Source organism: Orycteropus afer, unplaced genomic scaffold (assembly GCF_000298275.1).
Source record: "Orycteropus afer afer isolate SDZICR_OR568_19922 unplaced genomic scaffold, OryAfe1.0 scaffold00003, whole genome shotgun sequence".
NCBI classification, from domain to species: Eukaryota; Metazoa; Chordata; class Mammalia; order Tubulidentata; family Orycteropodidae; genus Orycteropus; species Orycteropus afer.
In genome coordinates, this window is record NW_006921590.1 from 25,011,972 (window position 1) to 25,024,535 (window position 12,564).

Genomic DNA, 12,564 nt, shown 5'->3' on the forward strand with positions numbered 1-12,564 from the left:
AAAAAAAAAAAAAAAAAATACTATAAAACAAAAACAAAGCATACCAAAACATGTGAGTTGCAACTAAAACAATTGTTGGAGGATAATTATAGCTATAAACACCTGTATTAAAGAAGAATGATTTCAAAACAATAACTTAACCTGACCATTAAGAAACAAACAAGAAAGAATAATAAACTAAAACCAAAGTAAGTAGTAGGCAGGAATAATAAAAGAATAAACCAAAACACCAAACTCACTGCCGTTGAGTCGGATCCAACTCATAGCAACCCCTCTTGGGTTTCCAAAGCAGTATCGCTACAGAAGTAGATTGCCCAATCTTACTTCGGAAGAATGGCTGGTGGGTTTGAACCACAAGCTTTCCAGTTAGCAGTCAAATGCCTTAGGCACTATGCTACCAGAGCTCCCATAATAAAGAATTCAGCAGAAATTAATAAATAGAGGAGAGAAAAAAAAACAAAGAACATCAACAAAACCAAAAAGGAGTTACCTGAAAAGATTACCCAAACTGACAAATCTTTACTACGCTGACCAAGAAAAAATTAGAGAAGATTCAAATTACTAAAATCAGGAATGAAAAAGGGCATGTTATTACCAACCTTATAGAAATGAAAGGGATTATAAAGGAATACTAAGAACAACTGTAGGAGCTGTGGTAGCACAGTGCCTAATGCACTTGACTGCTAACCAGAAGGCTGGCGGTTCAACCCCACCAGTCACTCCTTGGAAGGAAGGTTGGGCAACCTACTTCCATAGCGATACCACCTCGGAAACCCAAGGAGGGGTCGCTATGAGTCGGGTCTGATTCCATGGCACATAACAACAACAACTGTATGCCAATAAATTAGATCATCTAAATGAAATAGACAAATTCCTAGAAAGACACAAACTACCAAAACTGATTTTAAAATACCTAGAAAATCTTAACAGATATGTAAGAGATTGAATTAGTAGTAGAAAATTTCCCACAAAGAAAAGCCCAGACCAAGACGGCTTCATGGGTGAATTCTACCAAATGTTAAAGAACTAACACCTATCCTTCACAAACTCTTACAAAAAACAGAAAAGAACATTTCTCAACTTATCCTATGAGGCCAACATTATCCTGCTACCAAATCAAAGACATCACAAAATAAGAAAACTAAAGATGACTAATGTCCCTGCTGAATATAAATGCACAAATCCTTACACATACACACACACACACACACTGAATCCAGGACTATTATGATCAAATGGAATTTATGCCATTTATGCCATGAAAGAAAGCAAGTTCCATATTGAAAAAAAAAAATCAATCAATCAATTTATCATACTAATAGAATAAGGGGTGGGGACATGATCATCTCAATGGATACTGAAAACTGTATCTGACAAAATACAACATTTTCATGATAAAAAACACTCAACTGATAAAGGATATCTACAAAAAACTTAAAGCTACCATCATACTTAATGGTGAAAGATTTCCCCCTAAGAAGAGAAACAAAGATGCCCATTCTTACAACTTCTATGCAACATTGTGCTGATGCTCATGGCAATTACTCAAGGGGAAACAAAAAAAAAGGTATCCAGATTGAAAAGAAGTAAACCATCTCTACTGACATAGACAGCATTTATCTTCTTTAAGGAAAACACATATACACAAAAATACACACACAAGGAGAACAATGCGGAACAAAACCTAGATTTAAAAAAAAAGGACTAGGTTTGCTGGTCTGATAGAGCCTGCTGGAACCCCTGAGACTACGGCCCCTAGCTGCTCTTCAGGTCTGGAACTGAACCCACTCTTGCAGCTTCCAGCCAAACAAAAGATAGGCATATGAGCTGAACATTTACATTAAGTAGATACACTCCTCAGAGAGATCAACCATGGAAGAATAGAAGGGCTGTGTACACACAGGGAGATAGCTCAGGGGGGAGGAATGCATGGGAGGGAAGGACACAGGGAAGAGATGGCTACAGGGAGGAAGTTGAAGGGAGCTGGTACACTGTGGGAAATTTCAGTCAATATCATCAGACAAAGTGTATGTGAGCTGCTGTATGGAAAATGAATTTGCTCTGTAACTTTCACCCAAATCACAGTAAAAATTAAAAAAAAAAAAAAAACACACACAAACCTATTAGAACTAATAAACAAGTATAGCAAAGGTACAAGATAACCAATTGTATTTTATCAATTTGCAATAAACAATTAAAAATGAAATTAAGAAAACAATTCCACTGACAATACTAAAATACTTAGGAGTAAGTATAACAACAGAAATGCAATCTTTGTACATTAAAAACTCCAAAAGTACTGTTGAAAGAAATTAAAGAAGATCTAAATAAAAGGAATGACATCCCATGATCATAATTAGAAGACTTAATATTGTTAAGATGGCAATCTTCCACAAATTGGTCTACAAATTGAATGTTATCTCTATCAAATTCATAGCCTCCTTTTTTGCAGAAATTGAAAAGCTGATGCTAAATTTTATATAGTAATACAAGAGACTCAGAATAGCCAAAACAATCTTGAAAGAAAAGAATAAAATTAGAGGATGCACACTTGAAGATTTCAAAACTTACTACAAGCTACAGTAATCAGAACAGTATGAAGATAGACATAGATCAATGGCATAAAACTGAAATACAGAAATACAACTGTCTTTTAACAAGAGTGCCAGGACAATTTAATGGGGGAAAGAATAGTCTTTTCAACATACAGTGCTGAGATTGACTACTGGGTATCTGCAAATAAAAGGATAAATTTGGATCCCCACCTCATACTGTGGTAGTTAAATTTGTATGTCAACTTGACTGGGCCTGGTTGAGTGTCTGGGCAGCTGGTGGTAGTTATTCCCCATAATGAGACTGGCAATCAACTCCATGGTGGGATCTACCACAAGCAGCTGAGTAGCTGCTTTGGGTATGTGGTCTGCTACCCGTATATAAGGAGAAGCCCTGGGGAAAGTCTCTAGCTTATGGCATGCTTGGACCCTGCATGTAGCCGTGTTGTTGTTCGGCAGTCTACCATGCTCTGCTGATCTTGAGACTTTCAATGGACTTGAATTCATGGTGTGCTGTGTGGTTTGGTAACATCGGGACGGTGCCTTTTTACTTGTCAACCTTGGGCTTGACAGCCTCAGCAGCCAGCAGCTGTCTGAGTGAAGAAATGCCTCTAGCTTCAGTGGGCTGGGAGCTGGAGGCAGAGCTGAAGCCCAAGGTTGAGGGGCTTTCACCTAGTCCCTAGAGCCTGGCACTTTGAACTTGGACTTAAAGCCTCCAAATTGTAAAAATAAACTCCTGTTTGTTAAAGCCATCCCATTTGTGGTATATTCTTATCAGAGCGGCAACAGGTAACCAGAACACATACTGTACACAAAATTACTCAAGATGGATCAGAGACCTATCTATAAGAGCTAAAACTATAAAACTCTTAAAAGAAAACACAGGTATGTAAATTCTCATGACCCTGGATTAGGCAAGGGTTTCTAAGATATGACATCAAAAACATAAACACAAAGAAAAACTGAATGAGACTTCAGTAAATTAAAAATTCTGTGCTTCAAAGGAAACTATCAAGAAAGTGAATCCACAAAACCTAGAATGGGAGAAATGCAAATCATGTATGTGATAAGGATCTAGTATCCAGAATATACAAAGAACTCTTACAATGCGATAACAAAAAAAAAAAAAAATCCACGGCCATCAAGTCGATTCCAACTCACAGCAACCCTAAAAGACAGAGTAGAACTGCCCCATAAGTTTCCAAGGCTTACATCTTTCTCCCAGAGTGGCTGGTGGTATCAAGCTATTGACCTTTCAGTTACAACCAAGCACTTAGGCACTGCACCACAAAAAAAAAAAAGAAAAGAAAAACCACTGCCATGGAGTTGATTCTGACTCACAGCAACTCCCGCTGGGTTTCTAAGGCTGTAAATTTATGGAAGCAGACTGCGTCATCTTTCTTCCATGGAATGGTTGGTGGGTTCAAACCACTAATCTTTTGGTTAGCAGCCAAATGCCTTAATGACTACACCACCAGAATTCCTTACTGTACCTGTTGTTGTTGTTGTTGTGCGCCGTCAAGTTGGCCCGACTCATAGTGACCCCTCCTTGGGTTTCCGAGGCAGTATCACTACGGAAGTAGGATTGCCCAACCTTCCTTCCGAGGAGTGGCTGGTGGGTTTGAACCGCCAGCCGTCTGGTTAGCAGGCAAGTGCCTTAGCCACTATGCTACCAGAGCTACTATACCTCTGTTGTTGTTGTTGTTGTTATGTGCCGTCGAGTCAAACCCGACTCATAGCGACCCCTCCTTGGGTTTCCGAGGCAGTATCACTATGGAAGTAGGGTTGCCCAACCTTCCTTCCGAGGAGTGGCTGGTGGGTTTGAACCGCCAGCCGTCTGGTTAGCAGGCAAGTGTCTTAGCCACTGTACCTCTAGGGGTCCTTAATAAAAAGACAACCCAATTAAAAATACACAAAAGAAATGAATAGGTATTTCTCCATAGAATATACACAAACAGCCAATAAGCACATGACAAGATGCTCAGCCTCATTAATGATTATAGAAACGCACATCAAAACCACAGTAAGATACCATAGTGAGATACCACTTTATACTCACTCTAGTGGCATAGTGCCTAAGGCATTTGACTGCTAACCAGAAGGCTGGCGGTTCAAACCCACCAGCCACTCCTTAGAAGGAAGATTGGGCAATCTACTTCTGTAGTGATACTGCCTTGGAAACCCAAGAAGGTGTTGCTATGAGTCAGATCTGACTCAACAGCAGTGAGTTTGGTTTGTTTTTTTTAGAATGGCTATTTAAGGAGCTCTGGTAGAGCAGTGCTTAAGGTATCTGACTGCTAACCAGAAGGTTGGTGGTTCAAACTGACCAGCTGCTCTACAGAAGGAAGATGGGGCAATCTACCTCCATAAAGATTTACCGCCTCAGAAACCCAACAGGGGTCACTATGAGTCAGAATCAACTCAAGAGCGGTGAGTTTGGTTTCTGGTTTTCTTTTTTTAGAACGCTATTTAAAAAAAAGAAAATAATAAGCATAGAAAAGGATGTAAAGAAATTGGAACCCTCATACATTGTTGGTAGGAATGTAAAATGGTACAACTTTGGAAAACAGTTTGACATTTCTTCAAAATGCTAAATATAGTTATAATCTCATTCCCATTTCCATTAAGTCAATTCTGACTCACAGCAACCCTGCAGGACAGAGAAGTAACCCATACGGTTTCTAAAACTATAATCCTCACAGAAGCAGACTGCCACATCTTTCTCCCACAGAGCAGCTGGTGGGTTCAAACTACCAACTTTATCATTAGCAACCAAACACTTAACCAGTGCACTACAAGTGTTCCCTCATAGTTATCATATGACCCCCACAATTCTACTCCTAGGTATATACTTAAGAATATTGAAAACATAAATCCACACAAAAGCCTATACTTGAATGTTCAAAGCAACATTATTCATGTTGTTGTTGTTGTTGTTATATGCTATCAAGTTGGCCATATAGTACTCAAAAAGCAGAAACTCCAATGTTCATCAGATGAAGAGTGGATAAACCAAAGAATTATACATATACGATGGAGTATCATTCAGCCATAAAAGAAATGAAGTACTGACACATGCTACAATATGGATGAACTTTGAAAATATTTTGCTAAGTGAAAGAAGGCAGTCACAAAACATCACCTATTATATGACCGCACTTATATGAAATATCCAGAATAGAGAGATCTGTAGAGAAAGTGGTTGCCATAGGCTGGGGGGTGGGGGGGATGGAGTAGCTACTACTGGGTTTTTTCTTTTAGGACAGAGGAAAATATTCTGAAATTGGATGATGGTGATAGTTGCACAACTCTGTGAACATACTAAAAAACACTGAATTATGTAATTTTAAAAAGTGAATTTTAAGGTAAGTAAATTAAATCACAATAAAGCTGTTATTTTAAGAAAGAGCATCAATAATATGCTGTATTTTGTGTAAAAAGAAAGTTGAACAATATTTAAGTATGTATGTGGGTTTTTATACACACTAAAGAACGCTTGGTAGAGCAACAGTTTAACAGTTGGCTGCTAACTGAAAGTATAGTGGTTCAAACCACATAGTGATTCCTCAGAGGAAGACTAGGCAATCTGCTTCAGTAAATATTACAATCAAGAAAATCCTATGAAGTGGTTCTACTCTGTCACATGGGGTCACTATGAGTCAAAACTGACTCTCTGGCACACAACAATATACATGATTTATATGTGTGTCTGTGTGTATTTATACAAAGAGAAATAAAGACTAAATCAGAAAACAATAAAGATGGTCTCATTCAAGAAGTGGGCGTAACACAGTGAGACAGACACAAAAAGTAGTGATACTTCCTGAATATACCTTTTTGTGTAGTTTTTACTTTTAAAAACATGTTAATGTTCTTCCCATTCAAAAAATGAAATTAAATCAGTAAGATTGAGAAGGAAAAAAAATTGGAAACAAACTGAAATAAATGAACCTAACTATATTTCAAATGAATACCATAACCATACTGAAGGAGGCAAAAAATAAAGAATGAGTTAATCAAAATAATTCATGAACATGTATGACTATATAGTCTCAGTCTTGGGAGGAGGGGAGATTACACACACATCCTGAACTTATTTTAAATTTGTTTACTACAGCAATGTAGGTGAAGTAATTCTGAAACTAAAAGATTTAGCAAATTTTGCTGTTTATAACAGCAAAAGCCAGAGTTCTTCCTATTAAAAATTACAAATAGGAGAAGGGGAAGGCAAAATAGAACCCTGGAGGGAAAGACAGAAATTGGAAGTATCAGTGTGAATTCATGATTTCTAAATATGATGTGTGTGTATAGTTCACAGGGCTATGCACATCATGTAACCAAGACAGGTGGTGTAGTGCTAAAGTACTTGACTGCTAACCAAAAGGCTGGTGGTTCAAACCCAACAGTCACTCCTCGGAAGGAAGGCTGGGCAATCTACTTCTGCAGTGATAACAACTTGGAAACCCAAGGAGGGGTCACTATGATAAGTCAGAGTCAACTCAACAGCAGTGAGTTAGAAAGCAGTCAGATTTCTAAATTTGAGTATTACTCTACAGAGGGGTTAGCAAATTTAAAATGTGAATGGTTCAAGAAAAATTCAGATAAATTCAGTGATCAACAATAATGGGACTTCAGTTGATGGCATTTCTAAACTTATTAGATTTACATCCTGGAGGCAAATCCTACCTTATCAAAAACACCTCTCAGTATTATCCTGGGGCACAGATTAGTGAGCTGAACGGACAAAACAACCCAGTGCAATCCTGTGGAACAATTCTTATACACTCCTCCAGATGAAACCTATTTCTTTATCAATTATGTTAAATTTCCTAATTAACTTAAAATATGTCTCAGTTTCTGTATTCTTTGTAGTAAGGCTACAGGTGAGAAAAAAATTAAACCAACCCACTGCAAAATTTACCAGAAATGGTACAGCCCATTTCTCCTCCTCTCTATCCCAGAAGTTCTTAGATGACCTGGCATCCATGGTACAGGTTCCCTGGGTCTACAGGCCCACTGAAACTGCATGCAGAACATTGTATATGGATGCATTTTTCCAAGGAAGGAGTCCAGAATCAGGAGATTCTATAGAGAGATCCAAAAAAAAGCTTAAGAATCACTTCTCTACAAACTCACTCCTTTGGCTACAATTACTACCTATTTCCTGTTGACTCCCAAATCTCTAAGGACGAAACCTTTATAGCCAACTGCCTATTGTGCATTTTCTCCTTGAAAACCTTCAGACACTTTCAACTCAGCATTATCTGAAACAGACCTCACCTAAGGAGTTATTGTTTAATGAGGGCAGTTTCTGTTTGGAGTGATGAAAAAGTTTTAGAAACAACAGTGATGACAGTTGCACAACATTGTGTCATTATACACTTACAAAAGCATTAAAACAAAATTTTATGTTGTGTATATTTTCCCACAACTAAGAAAATTAAAAAATAAAACAGATCTTATCATCTTCCCATCTCCAACTTGCTTTTCCTCCTGTGTCTATTTCAGTGACAAATTCATCCAGTTTCCTAATAAGGAAAAGGAGTGTGTTCTTGATTTCATCCTCCAAGCAATCACCAACTCCCACCAATTCTACCTATTAATTCTCTCTTAAGGAGCCCCGGTGGCATGACAGTTAAGCACTCAAAGGGTGCTTAAGCAAAAGGTTAGCAGTTCAAACCCACTCAATGACTCCCCAGGAGAAAGACCTGGTGATTTGCTCCCATAAAGATTATAGCAGACCTACTCTAATGGGATTACTATGAGCCAGAAAGACTCAATGGCAGCTAACAACAATTATCATTTAAGCCAGGGCTTCAAATCGGTTTCAAAAAGTTCAGTCATGGCTAAGGAAAACATGGGCAGCATACGTTTTGCATAGCAACCAAATTCTTGTGCTAGATTTTGATTTGAGTAGGAAACAGGCAAAAAGAACTCCGGCAGTGTAGTGGGTAAGACATTTAGCTGCTTACCAGAAGGTCAGTGGTTCAAACTTACCAGCTGCTCTGCAGAAGGGAGATCAATCAATCTGCTGCCATAAAGATTTACACCCTTAGAAACCCAACAGGGGTTGCTATGAGTTTGAATTAACTTGATAGCAGTGGTTTGTTTCTGTTTTTGTTTAGGGAATGGGCAGTAGCGGCCTGCTCAAAGAGGGCAGCTAACTGCACCATTCTGAATGTGTGTCAGTCAGCTGCCATCACTGAGAGGGCATCTCTGCCTCTTTCCTACTCATCAAAATCTGGCACAAGAGATTTGGTTGCTATGCAATGTACATGCTGTTCTTGTTTCTTTCAGCCATTACTGAACCATTTTGAACCAGTTCAAAGCCCTGTTTTTAAACATTACCATTTCTCTCCACTCCTCTTCTAACTCTGCCACAACCTCAAGTTGGTCACGATCATGTGTTGAACAGATTGTGGCAGTTAACTCCTAACTGGTTTTCCTATCTTCAGCGTAACTCCTCTGCAATCCATTCTCCACACTACTATCAATGTTTTGACTGAAAATGTCCCTGCAGACTAACATGGGCATGCCACACCCTTTCTGACCTAGGCCTTGCTTATCTCACACCCCATCTCACACCCTATGTTCCAGATAGGGGGAGCTCTGGTAGCATAGTGGCTAAGACACTTGCCCGCTAACCAGAAGGCTGGCGGTTCAAACCCACCAGCCACTCCTCGGAAGGAAGGTTGGGCAATCCTACTTCCGTAGTGATACTGCCTCGGAAACCCAAGGAGGGGTCGCTATGAGTCGGGGCCGACTCGACGGCAAACAACAACAACCTGTTATGGACTGAATCATGTACCAAAAAAATGAGCTGTAAATCCTAACCCCAAAGGCATTTGACTGCTAACCAGAAGGCTGGCGGTTCAAACCCACCAGCCACTCCTCAGAAGGAAGGTTGGGCAATCTACTTCCACAGTGATATGGCCTCAGAAACCCAAGGAGGGTCACTATGAGTCGGATCCGACTCAAGAGCAGTGTGTTTGGTTTGTGCACCTGTGGAAGGGAGCCCTGGAGGTGTGGTGGTTAAGCGCTCAGCTGCTAACTGAAAGGCCAGCAGTTTGAACCCACCAGCAACTCTGTGGGAGAAAGATGAGGCAGTCTGCTTCCATAAAGATTACTGCCGTGGAAACCCTGTGGGGCAGTTCTACTCTGTCCTATAGGGTTGCTTTGAGTTAGAACTGACTAGAAGCAATGAATTTGGTTTGGTTTTTATATATATACCTGTGGCTATAACCTCATCTGGCAATAGGTTTTCTTTGTTATATTAAGAGGCCATATCAATATATGTTGTTTTCAATCACCTCATATGCATGTGAAAGCTGGACAATGAATAAAGAAGACCTAAGAAGGGTTGATGTTTTTGAGTTGTGGTGCTGGCGAAGAATACTGAAAGTACCATGGACTGTCAGAAAAACGAACAAATCTGTCCTAGAAGAAGTACAGCCAAATTGCTCCTTGGAAGCGAGAATAGCAAGACTTAGTCTCACCTACTTTGGTCATGTTGTCAGAAGGGATCTTCCCTGGAGGACATTATGCTTGCTAAAGGGGAGAGTCAGCGAAAAAGAGGAAGGTCTTCAACTAGATGGACTGACACAGTGGCTGCAACAATGGGCTCAGGTATAGCAAAGATTGTGGGGCTGTGCTGGCACAGGACTGGGCAGTGTTTCGTTCTATTGTACAAAGGGTCACTTCACTATGAGTCGAAGCCGACTCGATGGCACCTAACAACAACATCAGTGTAGGATATATTTTATGCCAATCATCTAAGAGCAGATTAGGACAGAAAAGCAAGCAGAGATAAGGGAAGAGATGCCAAGCCCCTGAAGATCACCCAGAAACAACAGCTCAAAAGAGACAAGGACTTTTCTCTAAAGCCAACAGAGAGACAAAGCCTTCCCCTAGAGCTAGCATCCTTAATTCAGACTTCTAGCCTCCTAAACTGTGAGAAAATAAATTTTGTTTGTTAAAGCCACCCACTTGTGGTATTTCTGTTATAACAGCACTACATAACTAAGACACTACCCATTCCATCACCACTACCTAGACTTATTTAAGTGTGTTCCTATAACAACACCCAAAGTTTATCACTGTCATAGCAAGTCACACTGTGAACTTTCCTTTTTCAATATCTATCTCCCCTGAAAGCTCCTTGAAAAAAAGTACATATATAATCCATCTATGTCACCAGTGCCTAGAACCTATGACTGATACATACAGTAAAAGTATTCAAATATTCCTTGAATGCTTAAATGAATGACTGCTCTTTGCATGTTCTAGGCATTTACACATATTGAATAAATGAATGCTTCATCTATCTAAAACAGTGTGTGAGCGTGTGCTAAGAAAGTAATTTTTTAACATCTAGAGATTAAAAATAGTTATGTTTCTAATTCAACAGTTAAAATATGTTACATCTCCCCTTGGCAAATTTGACCAACTCAAATACCTGCTGAAAAGATGTCCATTGCTCTCTTCAACTCTCCTCTTGTTCTCTGATTGCTATTTAAGTCTACAAGGGGAGTTGAAGGATCTCGCATGTATTCCAATTCGATGGCAAACATCCCACCATCAACAAAACGTTCAGGAGCAATATAACAAGTTCTCCTCCGTGAAGTATCAAAGAAATAGTTGAAATCTGCTGGATTGTCCTCTGGAAGATAAGTGGGTTTAAAACTGGCAAAATCAGTTAAAAGAACCCAATTCCAACTGGTGACCATCACATTCTCAGTTTTAATATCTCCATGGCGAACTCCTGATTTATGTGCTTGGTCCACAGCCGTCAGGATCTGGAAAGCGATCCAGCGCTTCTCAATGTTATTTAAGAATGGGCGCGTACTGATGCGATCATAGAGATTGTCTCGCACATACTGCCTAAAAAGCATGGCTGCTTTCTCAGATGCTTTTTCTGCTGCTTTCTGGAATGGAAGACAGTTTTGGGCAGAATTAAGCCTGATTTTCAGTTCCTCCAGCTCTTGTTTATAGCTGGTTAAAGGCAGTGTAGGATCCTGAATTGCAAAGACCTTTACAACCACCAGGCCTTCTCGGTGCTTCGCTCGAGCAACTTTAAAAAACCGAGTACTTCCCAAGCTCTTATCATACTCAAAGTCATGAATGTCTGAAAAATAACTCTCCACAGAAAGGATCTGGGAAGGAGCAATACCAGCAAGCTGATTGCCCATAATGGCAGGCAACTCTGGGTCAGTAAGGTAGGGACACAACACCTACAAAAAAAAAAACCAGCAGCAACATTAAGTTGAACCCATTAGCATAACTTTTTTTAATATTTAATTTAAAATAGTAATGCATCTTTATTGTGTGTTCAGTATTGTGCTAGGGGGTATGAGAGTCACAATAGTACTATATGGCATAGTCCTTGTCCAAGAAAGCTTGTAGGCTTCTTGGAGATAAGACAAAGACACATTAAAAACATAAAACTGACTCAGATGATTCTGAGTAATACAATTTGGTCCCAAAAAACAGTCAGTATGCCCTGGACCCTTCGGGCCTAATTTCAGGTTGCCTCCCCACACAGCTAAGGCACAACCTTCCCTGGTTTGCAGCAATGACAGGGAAAAAACCCTGCCAGAGCTGTTATAGAAGAGCCAAAATACACAATTGCCAAACGCAGCCCCGGGTTCTGCTAGCTCAGGTTTTGCAGGAAATAAAAGCCACACATACACACACGGCAGTAACACATATAAACATTTACCCTATGTCTCTGGAAGTATCAAAGTCGCTCACTAGTTTACATTGGGGTCATGACAGGTCACTTTGAAGCCTAGGTGGGGAAATGTGTCAGCAGCCAGGAAAGACGTCTCTATGAAGAATCCTCCTTCAAACGTAGAAGCTGGGATGTTGAAGGACAGGGGACTGCAGAAAAGTTCCAATCTCCTGGAATCCCGGTGGACCGCCGGAAGTGGGAAAGGTCTCGAAAGCCTGGGGGCCGCAGCAAAGACCAACACACGCTGAAGAAACTCCACAAATAACGCAGAGTTGCCCCACC

The 12,564-nt window shown here is 39.9% G+C and overlaps 1 protein-coding gene across 1 annotated transcript in view; it reads right to left on the reverse strand.

Annotated features, from left to right (window-relative positions):
- Positions 1-11,740, reverse strand: part of PIK3R4 (phosphoinositide-3-kinase regulatory subunit 4) — a 91,492-nt gene extending 79,752 nt beyond the window's left edge. Inside the window, exon 1 of the mRNA XM_007936842.2 lies at positions 11,008-11,740. Coding sequence (XP_007935033.1) covers positions 11,008-11,740 — 733 coding nt within the window. The remainder of the gene's footprint in view (positions 1-11,007) is intronic.
- Positions 11,741-12,564: the final 824 nt, after the last annotated feature.